General features: G+C 40.7%; 1 protein-coding gene across 11 annotated transcripts in view; it reads right to left on the reverse strand.

Annotated features, from left to right (window-relative positions):
* frya (furry homolog a (Drosophila)) overlaps nt 1-18940 on the reverse strand; it is a 63441-nt gene that overhangs the window by 2204 nt on the left and 42297 nt on the right. For 5 of the 11 annotated variants that reach the window (XM_034866165.1, XM_034866217.1, XM_034866172.1 and 2 more), the window contains exons 37-60: nt 18495-18645; nt 18082-18185; nt 17327-17512; nt 15782-15983; nt 15280-15401; nt 14861-15048; nt 14243-14337; nt 13136-13716; nt 11877-11974; nt 11624-11794; nt 11354-11494; nt 10125-10304; nt 9160-9324; nt 8921-8995; nt 8624-8794; nt 8299-8307; nt 6613-6813; nt 3722-3865; nt 2748-2911; nt 2460-2667; nt 1986-2135; nt 1795-1893; nt 1613-1696; nt 22-39 (exon numbers count right to left, since the gene is read on the reverse strand). In XM_034866165.1, the coding sequence (XP_034722056.1) occupies nt 22-39; nt 1613-1696; nt 1795-1893; nt 1986-2135; nt 2460-2667; nt 2748-2911; nt 3722-3865; nt 6613-6813; nt 8299-8307; nt 8624-8794; nt 8921-8995; nt 9160-9324; nt 10125-10304; nt 11354-11494; nt 11624-11794; nt 11877-11974; nt 13136-13716; nt 14243-14337; nt 14861-15048; nt 15280-15401; nt 15782-15983; nt 17327-17512; nt 18082-18185; nt 18495-18645 (3707 nt within the window). The remainder of the gene's footprint in view (nt 1-21; nt 40-1612; nt 1697-1794; nt 1894-1985; nt 2136-2459; nt 2668-2747; nt 2912-3721; nt 3866-6612; nt 6814-8298; nt 8308-8623; nt 8795-8920; nt 8996-9159; nt 9325-10124; nt 10305-11353; nt 11495-11623; nt 11795-11876; nt 11975-13135; nt 13717-14242; nt 14338-14860; nt 15049-15279; nt 15402-15781; nt 15984-17326; nt 17513-18081; nt 18186-18494; nt 18646-18940) is intronic. The other 6 variants (XM_034866187.1, XM_034866211.1, XM_034866226.1 and 3 more) reach the window with 5 other exon arrangements.

The raw sequence follows: 18940 nt of genomic DNA on the forward strand, positions 1-18940 counted from the left end.
AAGAGGGACTTTCCAACTTACAGCCAGAGATTCCATTTGCTACAAAGCAAGCATGTTAGAGGACAGAAAAGAAGTAGGGAAAACAGAATCAAAAGAACGACATGCAACTCCTCATTGTTTCCATTTTAAAGTGGGTGAAAAGTATTAGCACAGATTTTATTGGCATGCAGAGAAGGAGTAAAGTGAAGGTGAGGCTGGTAGTTGGCAGGAATGAAAGGTTCCCTGTGGAGTTTTTGACATCTAGCAGCGCTAAGGAGGCGTTATGCAATTGTTTGTCCTGTGCACGTGCAAAATTACGTAGTTAACTGATGGTGCGTTTATGCCACCTGGGAATATCAGGGACCGCCCCCGTGATTACGTTGTTTTTCCGACTGCCAGCATTCACATGGTCAGAATGCGTGTTCTATTTTTCTGTTTTATTGGTGTTTGGCATTGCTTGTTGCATGACTGTCACCATCTGTAGCTTTGAGCATCAGGTATGTAAAAACATGGAGGCCACAATGACGTAATAAAGATTTGCTGCTGTCTTCTGCAAGCATACAAACAGCACATTAACAGGTGTTTGTATGTGTTATCTGCAGGACAGTGAACGGGAAAGGACACGTATAAGGTGTTTGTTTTATACATAGGCCTATTTATGAATAATTTGTATGTTTCTTGGCAGAGGCGTTTGTCTGTTTATTGTCATTAAAATATTGTCAGTGAACCAAAGTTGCCCACATCTAATGCAAAATCTAGAATTGAAATTCACTTGAATTTATGTGAATGATGACGTTTTTACTGGGAAAAATGTTTTTCCGATGCCCATGAACGCACGGCTAGTCCCACTGATGGTGTCACATTATTCTACTGATCTGCAGGTCGCGGTTACACACCAAGCTATGCTGCGACTGGTGCCACAGGGAAGAAAAAGACTAAAAGCTAGCAAACGTGGATATAAACAATGCTGGATTTAAAATACTTAGCAAATGTTAAATAAGTAAGAAAAGGCACTCAACGCGTTTGGTAGAGCAGGGTGCACACAATGCGTTTTGGTGAGTAACATTGAATGTATCCACAACTTTCGTTTGTTAAGAATTAAACACAGGGCACACTCCACAGGGCACCTTTAATCAAAAAGCCAAGTGAAAAAAGCCAAGCAAAGTAAAAATTTGGCCTGTTAATTAGCAGAAATGCTCTCACTTTGGTGGGAATCTTTTGGCTATTAAGAACCAAGTTTTAGCAGCAAAACTTTCCATTTTGCGCGTCCCTTCCCTCAGTTGTGAAGTGAGCGTAATTGTTTACTGCTAGATATAATGCAAAGTAAGAGAACTTGCTCCCATGCCCCAGCAGAGCTAAAAATGATCACAATGCACATTGGAATGAGATAATCAATGATGTGCGGCAACTCAAGGTTGTCAGGAACATTTACATAGTGTGAGAAAATTAGAGGTAACACTCACAGAGCTACAGTATCACACAGTAATCGCAATGCAGAGAATACAGTATGAAAAGTCAGTTGAAGTCATTTTTGTAATTCCATTCTTATAGAAATAACATAAATTTTCCTTAAAATCATATAGCATTTCAGAATTATCGCTCATATTCTTAAAAAGGTATGGTTTTACTGTACCTTCTCCTCTTGCTCCGCTGGTTGACATGTTATCACAGTGCCCCCAGCACTCCTGGGAAAGGTGGCCTTACAGTTGTGCAACCACTGTGGGTAACAGAGACAACAGAATCCCAGCTTAAACCACTCAGTGACAGCCTACAGGTAACATTCAGACTGGAAGGCACAATATTGAATGTCCTTACAGTCAGAGCTGCCTCCCTTCTGTTGTTGTACGTATCAAGATACTCATGAAGTTCCAATACGCTGAATTTCATTTTTTCAAGGAATCCATTGGACATAATCTGAAAAAATAGAGTTTTGCTGTTGAATTTGTCGACTACCAAAAATGACTACCAAACGTTTATGAAACTGGGAAAAATCTCAGGTTACTCACAGTGTCCGCATCAATAAATAGTGTTGGACACTCTGAGCATGACGTCAGCATTTGAGAAGACCTCAAAAGCTTTGATCCCAATCCTCTCAGGCCATCACCGAGATAACTCACAGCGTCACAGGTCAAGGAACAAAATTTGGTCTGGATATTCTGCAAAGCAGGACAAACAGGCTAGCTGTACATCATTTAAGGCACTTACATTCTGTCATTATTTCTGAAATTCTCTATTGTCAGCTTTGGTCAGTGAAGTGAACATCTGGTTAATGAGTCCCTGAAGATTTCCGAGCTGAAAGCATCTACAGAGTTCCCTCTTTTTGTTATTAATCAGACCTCTTATGAAAGCAAGCCTCTCCCTCTAAAGGTTAATCAGCCTATAACGAATTCTGTTGCCGTTTTAGTTTAATTATTCAGTTTGGGCAGGCAAATGGTACATGGAGTTTAGGTGTGTGCTGGCAAAAAGCGGTGGTGGGATACCTCAAACAGTGAAGAAAACACATGAAAAGTGTAGACTGCACAGGATCCATCGGAGTCAGACACAAGCTGGTTGATGTGACTTCGCCAAGCCTCCTCTGCATCATCGCATACTGCTGGTTGGAAAGCTGCAAGGATGGCAGAGAAGAAGGGTGACGGTGGTGGTGAAGATCGGGACTCCAGCATGTCGTCTCTTTCCTCCTCGGCGAGACTGAGTGGACATAAAGCCATGGTATTAATGGCATTGTTATCTAACTTTATTTATTATAGAGAGACGTTGGGAGTAGGTACCTGGGTAAGAAGCTGTCAAGGTCCAGTTCTCCTTTGTCATCACCGTGAACCATGTCCATTGTCAAATTGTCACCACAGTGAAATTCAAGGGGTATGTCACTGATGGAGAGAGAGGGGTCGTCCTCGTGGACGTTGGTGTCTTCCTCTTCTTGTGACACATCATGCTAAAGGTACACAGGGAGGACACATGCTTTCTCAGTAATTGACAAGATGAACTAGTTATAAACAAATACTGAGACAGCATGCAGTAAAGGTTATTATTAACTGACATGAGTTCCCTCTGTTACACTTCATTATTAAACAGATAATCTTGTGGGTAAAATGGATACACTAACCTTGGCGCGGGACCCTACGGACACTCCTTGTGATGTTTTCTTTTATATTTGCTTTAATTAGTGTGCATAAATTGTGCCAATTAAATTGATTTTTTTTTATTCAGCCAGCCTCGTGGCCCTGCACACTTATGTTTTGGGACAGGCAATGTGTAAACCTTTCTTGACCTTCCACATGCCAAGAGTTTTTAGTTGTTGCTTAGAGCCACCCACACAAAAGCAATAGGTATACACATTGCCTTAAACAGACAAACACAGAAGGAAAAAGATTTTTTTTCTATTGCTGGCTACAACCCCTTAACACTGCCACAATTAAAATAAGGCACAAACTAGCCCATAGACCAAAGCGTTATAGATTGCCTGCTTACAGGTTTTAGGTCATTCTCCTTTAGCATGCACCGACCGAAATGTCAGGAAAAGAATTGCTCATGCAGAGCATGGAGAGGAAAGGTTGAAAAGATACAATGCCACATAACATAACACTTAACATAGACTGAACCCAAAGCACCTAATACAGCCAAGACACAAGAAAAGATGCAACAGAATTGCTTATTTGGCAAAATTAGTGAAGAACTCTAGTATGGAATTGCTATAGGAGTTAGTAGTTCCCAGTATCTCAGACATTCTGAAGCCCTTATTCACCCGCTGCTTCGAGTCCTCTGGGTGTTGGGCCTCGAAACTAGGATTTTTGGTGTTCAGGGGCGTTGAATCAGCTGAAGTTGTATTAAAAAATGTAGATGAAGAGTCCCTGTTACTGTTCTCTGCTGTTGTAGAGAGGCTGACCATCTGCAAGAGAGACAAAGCATGACATTTTCTCTAAATAGCATGTGTCATTGTTCAATAAACATTTTTTAACAGACACACCGAAAACAAGGAGGGGTCAAAACAGTGGATTGAAGGCTAACACTGCAAATTTTACAACATCCCTGAATTAGCTGTAAGCACTGGCAGACCTATCAGGAACAGGAGAGGAGGGGGGTCATGGAATAACAGAGAGACGATGCAAACAAGACAATATAGGATGCAAAAGTTTAAAGCTCTGCTTGCAGGCCCCGGACACTACAGTGTTTATTAAACCCTCCAATTAGTGTTGGATAACCAAACAGCATGGGGGGTAATTTTGCTATTTGTAGTGCTTTTCAAATTTGGTCCTGTGGTTGACACTAGAGGAGAAGCTACATAATCATAATCAGCAAACTAAATTATAAGCTATGTGTGCAAAGTTGACAATAACCTGTAGGTGGCACAAGAGGAAAGCATGGAGGGTCCAAGATAAAAATAAGTTATCCTCTGAATGCCCTAAGTAAATTTCATCTGGAATATGGTTAAAACCAATACCATAAGACCGATAAAAGGTTTCTGCAGGGTTTGTCAAGTTAAATGTAAGATGTATTTATAATGATGTTTTAATACCACACAGAATGCAATTTAATGTAGTTTTGCAATCCTACCTGCACAAAAAAGGGTTGAACAGTTGTTAGTTAGCGAATTACCTCTCAAAATGAAATATAACCCTTAAAGCAGAGCTCTACTTAAATTAAATTTTGGGTGTTTCATAAAATAATTTAGAAAATTTAAAGTTTAAATGTATTGGAACACTATCCTTGCTGAACATTGACCCTTCTGTGATTATCCTTCCTTTAATATTTGTCTAAATAACTCATCATTTCTGCGTCATTAACTTAAGAATTAGGTATAGTTTACTATAAATTAGGTTTTTAATAAAGCCCGACCGATATATCGGCGGGCTGATATTATCGGACGATTTCAGACATTTCCTGAGCTATTACTATCGGCATTCATGATGGCAGATACAAATAAAAAAATAATGTATACATCATATATATTTATTAATATTCATTCATCAGAATAATTAATAATGACAAACAAATCATTTATAATGAAAAATAAATGATTCTGATAAATATTAAAACAAAAACAAAAAAAACAAAAAAACAAAGGGTCAACCATGTAATGAGTGTTGGCGTTGCATAGTTTGTCCACCAGAGGGAAATCTACAATGTTCCTGTTGTCAACACTGATTATTATTACTAGTTACTGTGTTTTTTGAAGGACTTTGAAGTTTCACATTTTATTCATCAGAACTTTAACATATGTTGATGTTCCTCTGTCTGTTGTGACAATTAAGGCTGCATTATTATGGCCAAAATGATAATCACGATTATTTTGATCAACATTTTGATCACGATTATTCTCACGATTATTTGTTGATTTTAATCAAAACAAATTTTATTGTCATTAAGGCTATTTATAACTGCGAGAGGGAGTGTGATGGACGTACTCACAGAGCGACGGCTGACTCATTATGAATGGGCCCAGCACGGGTCGAATGGCGGGTCAGCAGAGTTACACACAGTGTGTATGAAATGTCTGTGTCGTCACTGCACTGCATTTTTATGAACTATGATATTCTGGCCATGGGTCACATCTCTCGCCCAGGTCCAGCAGCTCCGTCTCACACGCTGTTACTCTAACAACTGAAGTTAGTTACATTCAATAACTTCTTCTGTGTTCTTCGACATGGCGGCAGCGGTGGAGAGTTGCCCGCGGAAACACTGGTGCAAATACAGGTTTGCCCCTCATATTTAACAATATACAGCTGTGTTAATAAAAAATTTAAACTGTAGACAAATTAAAACTGTAGACAAATGTCAGAAGTGTGGACCGAAGGGCCGCTGTGTGACCAAGCTGCGCGGAGAGTAAGAGGAGAGAGAGTAGAGGAGAGATGCAACACAGGATCGGCTTTACAAACGAAATGGGTCATGTAACGCAAAATTAAACCATATCAATATAAACAGCATTGCAGCGGATGCGAGGACATTGGCACCGGTGCGTCCAAGAGGAGCTAACAGCTAACAGACGCTACTAGCACTGGTCACTGCTGTTGTCTGAAAAACACAGACGGGATAAAATGTTGCGTTTACTGGTAAACTGGTAAACCTCGAGACCGACGTATAACCACCTGCTGAAGTCAAAATTGTTATCGTGATTAAAATTTGATTAATTGTGCAGCCCTAGTGACAATAAAACTAATTATTATCATATTATTTTAGTGAGAACTCATAAGTAACTACAAATATTAATGTTAGGGAAATCTGTTAATGTTTTGTTACACGTTTTTTGTATTTCTTTTAAATTTAATTTAATTTTTTTAATATTTACCGGCCAATGTTTTGGAATATTGGGTCTTTAAATAACCAAACATTTGTATCGGTATCAGCCTTAAAAATCCTGTATCGTTTGAGCTCTAGTTTTTTTATTTGACCATGAATTTCAAAATTAAGCGGAAAACATTGACCCTACATCCAAAACATTGAAAAATGTGTCAAAAATACCAAATCATCAGAAAAAGTGTTGATTTTCAGTTTTGACCCAGAGGACAATACAAGGGTTAAGATGTTTTTAATACATTCGGAGATACCCTGTGATAAGGATAATTTTCCTGATGCTTCAACAGCTTTTCCTCTTCCTTATGACATTTATTTAATGGTAAACAAACAAGGTGAACTTACAAGCTGTGAGTGGGAGAGTATCTGGCTGGCCATGAGGGAATCTTCTTCAGATGACTCGTCTGAGTCTTCATGGGTGATCTTGCTGAGGCTGGGCATGCTGTTGGACAGCTGGCTCTCCTCTAGGGGCTGCAGGTCACTCTGGTCCAGGCTGTCCATGGAGCGCCTACGGACACCCCAGTTGAAGTTGTCTATAGTCTCTCCCTGCAACAGAGAATGGCTTTGAGTTACCAAGTACCAAGAAGTCACAAACAAATGCACAAACACACACTTAACGTATATACACACATTCACACAACCATGCAGTGCATGTTCAGGGAGGGGGCAGTCTCTGAGTGTGTGAGCTTGTTGCAGAATTTCTTCAAACTACGACCAAAAACCAAGATGATGATAAAACTGGCAGACAAATGTGGGTTTGGGGTTAGGTTTTAACCCTCTGAGTGTGACTTTGCTCGTTTGAAAGCCATGATGTCTCTCTCTCATGGGTGGGCCAAATTCTTTGAGCTTTCATTTTCTCAAAGGCAGAGCAGGATACCCTGGGCTCGGTTTACATCTATCACCATTTCTAGCCACTGGGGGACTAAAGGCAGGCTGGGGGAACGCATATTAATGTTGAAAAACCTCATAAAGGGACATTTTCCTGCCATGGGCTCTTTAAAATGCAGAGTGACTTTTCAACAGGACATTACTCTGGAAGACGGCAGCCAGCTTTCACATTCCACCAAAGCTCCAGATGAAAGCAAAGGCTTTGACTTTGACATTTGTGATCAAAAACAAAGTTTGAATGTGGTCAGAAAACTTTAATCACACCTTAGCAGTCCATTCAACTAACGTATAAAAACTGTCTGTGGTGCACTTTTGTTGACCAAAAGAAGTTGTTTTAGTTTTCAGTCCGTGTGAAATGTTAGCAAGTACAGAGGGGACAGCTGACACTGGGTTCCAGGATACAATGTTTGCAGCTTTAGATATGCAGAGATTGCATCAATTTGCAGGAAATGGCAAGCTATTACCGTGGTTTTTAAGCTTGACTCCAAAAGCGAGATATTCACAATTGATCACTGCAATATAATGTTACATTTAACCAGTTAAAGCTAACATGTTATTGCTGTAAACAATAGAAACACCAATGTGTATATCATCAGCTTTTCGGGCTCAGTGTAACTTGACAGAACTGACTCAAGCAAGGTGGGGACATACAACTGTGAGCACACAAGGTGGTTTTTGTTTATCGAGTAAAAAAAATTTTTTTTTTAAAAAGTTTATAAAAAGATTAAACTCTTATTAAGGTCAGTTGTGTGTACAATATTAAAACAAATACTTGTTTTCTCTTCACAACCAGACAAAATATAATAAACACTTAAAATCCCCTGAAGGTACAATTACTTATCAGCTAAAAAATCTGAAATCCTGGTGAAAGACCCCTTATGTTGGCATGCATGTCACTGGTGGCTATCAGACTACTAGTCTTATGTAAGGAGAAATTTGCTAAACATACTGTGTATCTAAAACTTAGTTCAGTCGATAGATATTTTATACTACATGAACATTGCAGAATCTGGTTTGAAGATGACACGCCATGCACCCACATTTGCTACGCTGTGCAATCCGTGTCGCAGGCCACTTGATTATCTGCACAAGCAAACTTTACAAAAATCACAGCAAGAAACAATTGAATATGACTAAACTTACCTGTAGCTCCTGTGGCACAGACAGAAAAAAACAGAAAAAAACAAACCCCATTACACAGAGCAGGCAGACTTGACCCAGTACAGTATACAAAAGAGGGCTCAGTCATGTTTTTCCTACTGTTTTTATTTGGCCTTTATTTGATAGAAAAGCTTAGACATGCTGCTGCCGCAGGGACTGAGCCTTGGTACCAGGTGAATTAACCAGGCAACCCTTTTTCTTTACAAGGTTGACTATGTTGCTATTTATCAAATGTGTGAGGAGGTGAAAAGGAGAATAAATCCTTTTCTTTACTACTGTTTTAAATGTTTGAGGTCCTGGGACTAACCTCTCCATCTTCAAGCTCCACATCCAGAAAGTCAAAGTCTCTAAAGACTCTGAACTGCTGCTCTGAGGTGGTGTCATCTGTGTTGTCTGGCTCTCGGGTCCCATCATCGGAGGACACCAAGCTAGGTTGGTGCTCCATAAGGTCCAGCTCCCCACAGCTGGAGAAGATCACCTACACAGAGACACAAAGAGACACACATGAACAATGGTTAATGGATTGTTATTGAATGCATGATAATAAAAAAACTGTACAGCAAGCGGTGAGATTTATAGCACTGCTAAAATAAATGTATCTTACTGAAGGATTTTTTGTGAGCCCCACTTCTTGTCCACACAAAGACAATACATTCACCAGTTTCTCCCGTGTTCTTTTCTGCAGAGAAAATGGAAATATTTCATACAAAAGATACAGATACAGATCAAATTGTAATGCCAGGTGTAAAAAGGGTAATATTGTGTCAAATAAGCACAACATGCAGCTCCTCACCCTTCATATTATAAGCATAATTCTAAGAAGGTAAGGGAGGAAGTTCTTACCTGTGAAGACTGAGGCCTCTTCCAGCTGACCGGCACCAGGACGTTGTTGGAAGTGGATCCAGAGGAGGTAGAGGAGGTGCTGCGGGTCACTGCTGCAGTCCTGCTCTTCACATCTTGGCCTGGAGAACGCTGCAGGTCATCATAACGCCGACCAATCACCGGTGTCTGACAGCGTGGACACAAACAAACAGACATGTGCAGACAGAAACGTTGATGAGTCAGGGAAAGTTTAAAAAAGTGAAGTTCCTTTCTGCTTAGTCTATCCGTGACTCAGGCTCCATAGCAGCTCCTGTCTCTTCTGGACTTTGATTGCTCCAAGATGACCGCAAAGTGATAAATGTTTTTTTAACATATCCGGCATTTATCAATGTTCACAGTTTTTATTCCACTTGGCATTTTGAATGCGTGAAGTATTTGTGGTAAAACAAACTTACTTTTCATCTGCTTTATCCCTTAGTGTAAAAGTATCTGGATATTTCAAGAAATATCAGTGCTTGTCCAGTGTGTCTCAAGTTTAAAAACACACGCTGTTGGCTATCCAGTAAAACGCAATGATTCACATACAAAGGACGGCAGCAAGGAGCTGACATCATTTCCTGCCATTCATGGACTACACAAATAACTCCCTGTTCAGTTCCCACACATCAGCCACTCCGTCTGTATCTTTGACATTCTTTCCACTTTTCAGCACTGCACTGCTCGGCAAATTGTGTTTACCTTTCAAGCTTTCAAGCTAATCTTGAGGGGTTTGGTCAAAAAGAAATATTGGTATTAAGGAAGGGGAAAAAATGCTTCCGTTCCAAAAAGCTTAACAAGATTCCACATGACCTCAACAAGCACCACACCCTGGAAAATACAGGAAAAAATACAGGGGAAAACATACAAGCATTAAGGTCTCCTAAAACAACAGGGGCTTTCAAAGAAAGAACACAGTTAACAAGAGAGTCAGAGAAAGAGTCTCTAACCTCGGATATGTCAAAGTGGAAATTGAGGGTTTTCCCAGGCAAGGCCTTGGAGGAGCGGTCCCATACACGGCTGACGTCTTCGTAGGAGAAGTCACTGTGTGGGGATGAAGGCTGCACCAAACTGGCTGATCGAGAAACCACCAGCTTCAGGATATTCAATGCTTCCCCCCAATGGACAGTCTAGAGTCAACACAGACAAACACACACCAATTCACCCGTACATGCAGACAAAAAACAACACAACCACATGTTTAGAAAGGAACAACCACAAAGGTCTTTCTGTGTGTTTCTATTTTTGTTCTGGCAGTTGTCTTACAGTAGGAAGCTAAAGGAAAATGGAGTCAGCATGAGGACAAGCAGAGGCCTAGCCTTCAGCAGAAGGGCAGACTGCTTATTGTTTAGGTGTGTCTACAAATTTACTGCACTAACATAAGACAGATTTTTTTCCCATGAACACTCACAAAAGGCACAGGGAACACAAGTCTCTTACTCAGAGCACGATGCCTAAAGTTTTCCAACGATCACATTGAATGTAGGGCGATCTGAATGTTTTCACTTTCCGAGCCCTTCTATCTCATTAAAGGTCCCATGACATGGGGCTTTTTGGATGCTTTAATATAGAGCTTAGTGGTCCCCTAATACTGTATCTGAATCTCTGTAACTCCTTCCCAAAATTCAGCCTTGGTGCAGAATTACAGCCGCTAGAGCCAGTCCCACAATGAGCTTTCCTTAGTATGTGCCATTTCCTAGTCTGTAGCTTTTGAGGGGGAGAGGGCGGGGGGGTGGCCTTGACCAACTGCCACTTCGCTCGTTTGAAAGCCACGATGTCTCTCTCTCATGGGTGGGCCAAATTCTCTGGGCAGGCAAAGCAGAGAAAGGGGAGGTAACCTTGCCCCTTATGACCTCATAAGGAGCAAGATCGGCTCATCTGAGCTTTCATTTTCTCAAAGGTGGAGCAGGATACTCAGGGCTCGGTTTACACCTATTGCCATTTATAGCCACCGGGGGACCATAGGCAGGCTGGGGGAACGCATATTAATAATAAAAAACCTCATAAATTGAAATTTTCTTGCCATGGGACCTTTAAGTAAAAGTAACCACAGAAATGACCTCAAATTATAAACAGACATTGACTAAAAATCAATTAAAAGGCATACAGGTGCCACATATTTAAACAAATGATCTGCAGGAGGACACATAATCGATGTTGATGTTCGATTTAAACTGACCTGGACAAATTTCTCAATTGTCTTGAGCACCTCCATATTAAAGGGTTTGGCTTGAATTCCACTCAGGTCCATGTGACTGAGAAGGCTGTAGATGATTTGTAAAAGGGTCTGCTGCATACTAGGGAGACCCTTCTCCAACAGCTGTTACAACAGAATGACAAGCCATTCATTCAATTAGCATCTTTTGAGAAGCTGTAATATTAACCATTACTGTAAAACTTTTTTACTGCGGCTCAGCAAATACAACATCAGCTGCACGGCTGCACAAACCTCTGCCATGTACGTGACCAAGTTGAGGGTGATATCCGAGAAAGCTTCGTGAAGATATCGACACACCACATTGACCCAAGAGAAGCAGTCTCGTGTGTAGGCGTGCGTTTTATACAGAGTCATGACATGAGCAAGGTTGGAGAGCTTTGTGTTCTTCTCCTCAAGGCATACCTATACACAGGAGGTGCATTAGCTTAAAGCTTAGTAGTATATTTGAGCAAAAATGAGGAAAGAAACCTTTACAAAGCCAAACCTGGGCTATCTTCTCAGCAACATCTTGACAGAACTGAGTGGGGCCATCAAAGTTCTGCACGAGATGCGGGAGCAGGCAGAGAACATTCAAGGGAAAACCTAATGGATGAAACAAACAAATGAACCCAATATTTCATATGAAAAATAGAAAATATTCACTCTGCCAAAAACAATTTTTGGAGAATGTTCACTGGCATGTATTTTGTGTGCAATTACGTGGATACAGCAGGTTACAACAATTCTAGTTTTTTGTGATTAGTTTTATAAGCGCTTCACCTTTGTTATTGTATTCAATTTAAAAATATTGGCACAACAAAACAGCTAACAGACACCTAAAATGCAATAGTATTAACATTCATATTAACCCTGTATCTATCAATAACTACAGTGTATCTAGAGCTGGACGCTCTGGAGAAAATCAAATATCAAGGTATTCGTGACCAAATACTTGGATCTTGATATTGTAGTGTTGACTCTTGGTGCTTTCACAAAATATTAAAACCCTGAGATCTGTGACAAATAATCATCAGTAATGTTTATATAATGACTAAATGGGTAAAAGCAAATATTAGGAAGGCTAGATCAGTCTGGTAAGTTCAGAACATTACATCAATTTACTGTAATGTAGCCTCAAAAGCAGTCGTTCTCAAAGTGGGGTTCTTGAAGTGTTTCCAGGGGATCCCTAACAAAAAGGGGAATCATTTATTTTAACTATAATTTCTTCCATAAGTAACACAATGACAGATTGCATGACTTTTTTGCTCATGGCTTTCTTTCACTTTCTGTAATAGAACATCTAAAAGAAAACATTATATTAGGTAGGGGACCCTGGGACAAAGTCTTTTCAGATGGGGGTCCGTGGTCTAATTTGTGTCAGTTCAGGGGTCCTTGATGTAAGAAAACGTTTGAGAACCACTGCTGTACAGGCCCTTGACACCCACACAGGTGTTTTGAGTTAATCTGGCTGATTAGACCACTTCCCAGGACTGTGTGGGTGCGGTTAGACCGATTGACCTTTTTAGCACTGTTGCACCTGATTAGGCAGGACAAATGATAGCTTTATCATTCTTATTGTTAGAAAAGATTTGTGACCTATCTTGGCTCCGGCCCACCTTCAACCTAATATCTGAAATCACCTGTGTGGGTGTTTAGAGTGACACCTGTATCATTTCACAACAGGTTAGAACATGCAACATGTAAGAGGATATCTAGCCTCATATATTGATATAATATGGAGAAATTTCTCATCCCTTAATGTACCTATGGCTTGTGACGTGTCCACAACAGGCACTCGAGACACGGCTGTAAGCTGGCAGAAGAGCTGGAGCGTGAGGTCAGTGGTGGACACGGAGGTGAAGCCCTTCAGCAGCAGCTGCTGGAGCCCTGTGAAGCTGCTCCATTGAAGCTGGCTCTGTAGTTTCTCCAGCTTCTCCCTGTTCTCCTGCTTGTCCAGCGACATGTGGCCCAGCAGCTTATTCAACAGTCTCAAAGACATCTGATACTCAAACTCAAAGTCAGACTCCATCAGTGACACAGCCACCCAGAAGATGGTGGCCAGCAGGTTGCTGGGGTGGTTGATGTTGGTTGGGTCGTTGATGTTGTCTTTGGATGAGGACGTGCTGCGGGTCTTGGCTGACAAGACCTGCTGTTCGCCTGCTTGGATACGGTCCAGCGTAGCGCTGCGAGGGGGATCAGACCATCTGTCCGCCTCTCCAAACTTTTTGGGTACAGAGGAGCTCCTCTGGTGTCTGCTCCTCTCTTCTCTTCTGAGATTGAGCTGCCCGGTGCTCTTCCTGTTGGACAGCAGCTTCAGACGGCTGAGGAAATCTGGAGACGACGCTCTGGAATAAAACAAATTTTTAACAATACGATTCAAGTGAATTAAAGGAACGATAAGTTTTAAAGAACCCCTTTCATACTTTTTGGATTGCCCCCTTCTTTTAATGTGTTACATAGTTTTTTTCTGTATGTACTGTAATATATAAAATAAAGAACAAATTAACACTTTTCACTTTTCTCTTCCTCAAACAGACTTTTTTCTCAACGGCCTAAAAATGCCTCGCTAGGCCAGTTTTTCATATTTGCTGCTCATTGGTGCAGGCTGACCAATCACAACAGAGTGGGCCAAATGACCAATCAGAGGAGACCCGGATTTTCAGGAAGGCGGGCCAAGAGCTCAAACTGAGTGTTTCAGATGGAGGAGCTGCAGTAATGGGCAGTATGAGAAATTTTTGAATGTCAAAGCATTTAAACCTATTCTAAGGGACCCCAAAAGTACAAATATGACGCTCTAAAGGAGTATAATAGGGTCTCTTTAACATATAATATATATTTTTTAAGACAAATATACCTAGAAGAGACACAAACCTTGTCAAGATAGCCATGAGATCATTGTTCTTGAGACATTCAGCCAAGTTATCCACCACAGATTCCAGTGTAAGTAATACTTCCATCACATAGCCCTGCGAGAGAAAGAAAGACAACTGTTGAGGATTTACTTGTTTCATTCAATTATAACCGAGCTCTCAAATGTTGTTAATAAGCTGAAAAAAACATATAGAAAGCAGATGGATTTGGATAACATTTGATGGACAGATAGTACAAAGATCTGTTGATTCTGCCATTAGATTCTGTTAATATGCTAATAATCAAACATCAGGGGCATCCAACTCATTTGCTGAACAGTACCAAATTCAAGTGCTACTTCCCAAAAAACAAACTCAGCAAACAAATGATGCAGCAAATGAAGATTTATGTAGTTCAGTTGGGCAGTCTTTTAGTTTGTAGAATTCCTCAGTTTCTGCTTTAACACACACATGTATCTACAAACTATATTGCTATAGGGCATTCAATAGTGATGAAGATGCAAAGTCACAAATTCCTACATGTATTATCCATTAACACTTGAACCAATGAATGTCTAATACTCTCATATGCACATTCACATACACACATGCATCATGTACACACACGCAGAGCACCGACCTGCACTTCTTCTCCATGTTCACCAACAACTTCCACCAGCCGCGAGAGCAGGTCGGAGACAGCGTGGGCAGAAATGGGCTGCCGGAGGGCCCGAAACACCTGGAAGGAACGGCCAGCGTAGTGACGCGATGAACTACACAGCGCCGTCTGCAGCGCCACGTCACTGAGCTGCTGCTCCAGGTGGAAATCTAACATGGACATGCGGAAGAATGTGTCGAAAAACAGGGTTCTCTAGTTATTATAATTTCTTTTAATGCAAGCAAAAGTAGCTTTATTTATGAAGCACATGTCAGCAACAGGGCAATTCAAAGTGCTTTGCACAAAACATTAAAGAGAATATAAAACACATAAAATATAACAAGATAGGTATGAAACAAAAGAATAACAGTTACAGTGGTAAGGATATCCTGAAGGGTTACCTGACTTGGACTCTTTGAACACAGAGACCACATGTCGCAGAAAGTTGGTCAGCTGTCCAGTGCTTTTTGAAATTTGGTTCTTTGCTGAAATATCTTCATGGCACCACAGTGGTCCACATGCTCTATAAAACAACCGTTTAATCATTATAACAACACACAGTATATTATGTATGTGGAGGTCGGACCATTCAGAATAACCTGTACCAAGTCCATTGTATTCTAAATACAATTATGAACCTGAAAATTAGCATAATAAGGGCGCTTTAAGAACATACTGCACTATGCATACCACACCACTAGGTGGTAATGTACCTCAAGAAATATGAGGAAGACAATCAAGATATCAGAAGTATAGTTTTGCTGTAAAACATGCATTTATGGTAAAAAATACCTCCAACCTTTATTTTTATGATCTGTAAGTAAATCTATATTCTCAGGTTTCAACCACTGCACTTGCTGGAAAGGACTTTCAACAGAGGGAACAACTTTTTCAAATCAGTACCTTGTGGTTAAAAACTCAATGAGCTTGTTAGTCTTCTCATCCATTTTATTGGAAGCCACCAGCTCCTCCACCTCATGTGAGATCTCCGGCAGGTTGTTGCTGCTGCCTCCCAGACTCAGACTGGACGACGTGGAAGAAGAACTCAGACCGGAGTCTGGCACAGGAGACGCTTGACCCTCACGCAGGAAGTCAATACATCCTCCTGAACACAACAGAGCCACAAGTGTGGGATCATCAAACACAAGTTACAGTGGTTCATTTGGATGTTTGGATCCATCTCCCTACCTGTAACTTGCAGGAGTAAAGAACATGTAGGGAGCAGCATTGCTGGTGTTTTAACATGTGTGGAATTTGCCTCCAATTACTACAGACAATATTCATTTAATGTGGTAGATGTGTTGTGTTTAACTACTGAGATACTGTATACTTAATCTCCTTGCTTTTAATTTACAAATGTATTATTTCTGCAACTTATTACACAAATTATACAACTACAAAAACATGGGAGTGAAGATGTTCCAGACTGAAACAGAAATAAAAAAAAGAGGTTTTCTATGGATCTCAATGTTAGCATTGTGTGGTATAGCTGTAAAAACTAACTGCTAATACTTTTTTTAGGATACAAGTTGTGTTCAAAAGGTCAAATGGACAAAGAATACTCTGGACATTTCAAAATGTCTAGACGTTTGAAAAACAAATAATCAGCAGGGAGAGGACGGGGATCCAAACTAGCCTATCCAAGCCCGAGCATATGGCCCCAATTTGGGCCAGAGGACAAAAATAGCATATTGGAATGCTTTAATCAAGACCTTTAATGTCCGATGTGCTCGATATTGCTTTTGGCACAGTGTCCAAATATTTTCTCCCCTGATAAGAAAGCTATCTATCCTCTGAAAGGAATGTTAGCCTTTCCCTTTTGTTGCTGAAGGTTATATTGGCCAGAGAGAAGAGCATCGTCTCAAGTCTTGCAACTCTGTCAACTGGGCCCAGGTTTACTCCAAACTTTGAGTAAAGTGTCCTCGGCTACAGAAATTCTTAGTAATAACACTTGTGTCATTTTGTCAACTCATCGAATTAGTTGATTTAATTGACCGATCTGTTTTTATCCACAAAGAATCACGCAAAAGCACCACTCTAAATCTTGTGTTTACCAGATATGTGCTCCTAAGTTGCTTGGAAATTATTCATTCAGCATGAAAGCATGAAAAATGACTAATTGAGTTTAATTCAATTCTAGTCAACCAACAACTAGAGAAGTAAACGACTGATTAGTTGACTCAAAGCGAGCAGCCCTAGTAAAGTGTCAATGTATTTTGTTGTTGAAAAAAACGGAAACAGGTGAGTATTACTAAAAGCCTGTATTTCAAGTCAAGTCAAGTCTAGTCTAGTCAAGTCCACTCAAGCCAAGCCAAGTCAAGTCAAGTCTAGTCAAGTCCACTCAAGCCAAGCCAAGTCAAGTCAAGTCAAGTCAAGTTAAGTCAAGTCAAGTCTAGTCTAGTCAAGTCCACTCAAGCCAAGTCAAGTCAAGTCAATATTCATTTTTACCTGAAGATAAGTCCTCCGGCTGAAGACCGGGTTTGCAGGTGAGGGTCTTGGTGCCGTTGATCTCACGCGTCTGCAGTAAGACTGAGGCGATGTTCTGGAAGTTGTTGTTACAGGACAACGTGATGAGCAGGTGGAGGAGGAGACGTTTGCTGTGCTCAAACACCTCTGGACGGTAGTGATCCATCCCTGAGGATATGAACAGACCAGTCAGCCTGTTTCAGCACACTGGCAACTCTGGGAAAAGGTGTTTGTTATGGCAGGTTCCCTATTCCCATTTCACAACCTTGATCTCAGAGTCTATTGAAGATAATTAAACTGTTTGGCATTGGCTGTTTGAAACTGAATAAAAGATTTCAACCAGACAGAATTCTCCAACTCTTTGTACTTATAATACAATGGTGATTTATAATATTAGAATCAATATACTTAAGAAATTACTATTTTTGAATCCGCAATCAACAATATAGTCCTTAAATCTTAAATCTTCAGCTTTCAGGCTCTGGAACTCCCTCCCCCAAGAGATCAGCGACTCTCAATCCCTCACCATCTTCCAGTCCTGCCTCAAGACCCATTTCTTCACTACTCTACCGTTGTTGCTCTTAATACTACATTATCTTACAGCGGTCGCGCTGCTGCTCTGTCCGTTGCATTCCATACAGATGCTGAAGGGCGCTGTTTGCATTGTATCTGTTTTTTATTAGTTAGGAGTAACTACATGGATGGGTTTTACGGGATGACTGATAATGTGAACTCACCCAAAAACAAGGCATGAAGCAGCAAAGGCAAGTGCATGGCCCAGTCCTCTCTCACACTGTGGTCCACCACCATCTCTGTCATGAAAATGACTGCTACATTACACCTAAAAAACACAAACACATAACGCATAACGCCTCTCAATCAAAAGAAACTCAACAACACACCAAACAAATCTAATACACAAAAACATGACTTTGAAGTACACAGCCACCAAATGGAAAAGTTGAGCGGTGCCGCCTTCGTCTGCAGTCACTTAAAGGTAAACTGTGGCAGGTTATTAAAGGTCTGAGCTCAAAGTAAACAGTTTCTTTCAAAGTGACGAGCAGAAGTTTTGTCTTGACATTTTAATTCGGACTCAGAGCGGTGGACAGAGTAAGCACATTTTGCACTAATGTATTAGCAGAAGTCTAACCTGTGGAGCGGTCCTCTGGGAGTGATGGTCTCTGGCAAAAAGTCCACCAGGGGTGCCCAACATCCTCCATTCAGAGGCATGGGCAGAGGATGGGGCTGATTGGTCTCAGTGACAACCACCAGCCATTCAGCATAGGGGGGCAGGGGTTCACCTACATGGAAACAGAAAATTATACTGCTGACATTTATCACGCACACACATATAGCAAGTTAGTGGATTCTCCATGGCTATACAGGGCATGTGGGCAAATGGCGGACTGGGGATGCATTTAAATAATGTACAACTACATAACATTATAAAAAAGTCAATTTTTAAGCTTAGTTGTCAAAGGGCGTAATTAAAGTTAGTTTTAATTGTAAAATTATACTTACAGTACTCACATTAGTCTGCAGGACTAATTCACACCAAGAGAGTAAAACAAAGTTTTTTTGGGTCACTAGCAGCAG

This window comes from Etheostoma cragini, chromosome 3, assembly GCF_013103735.1.
Source record: "Etheostoma cragini isolate CJK2018 chromosome 3, CSU_Ecrag_1.0, whole genome shotgun sequence".
NCBI lineage: Eukaryota > Metazoa > Chordata > Actinopteri > Perciformes > Percidae > Etheostoma > Etheostoma cragini.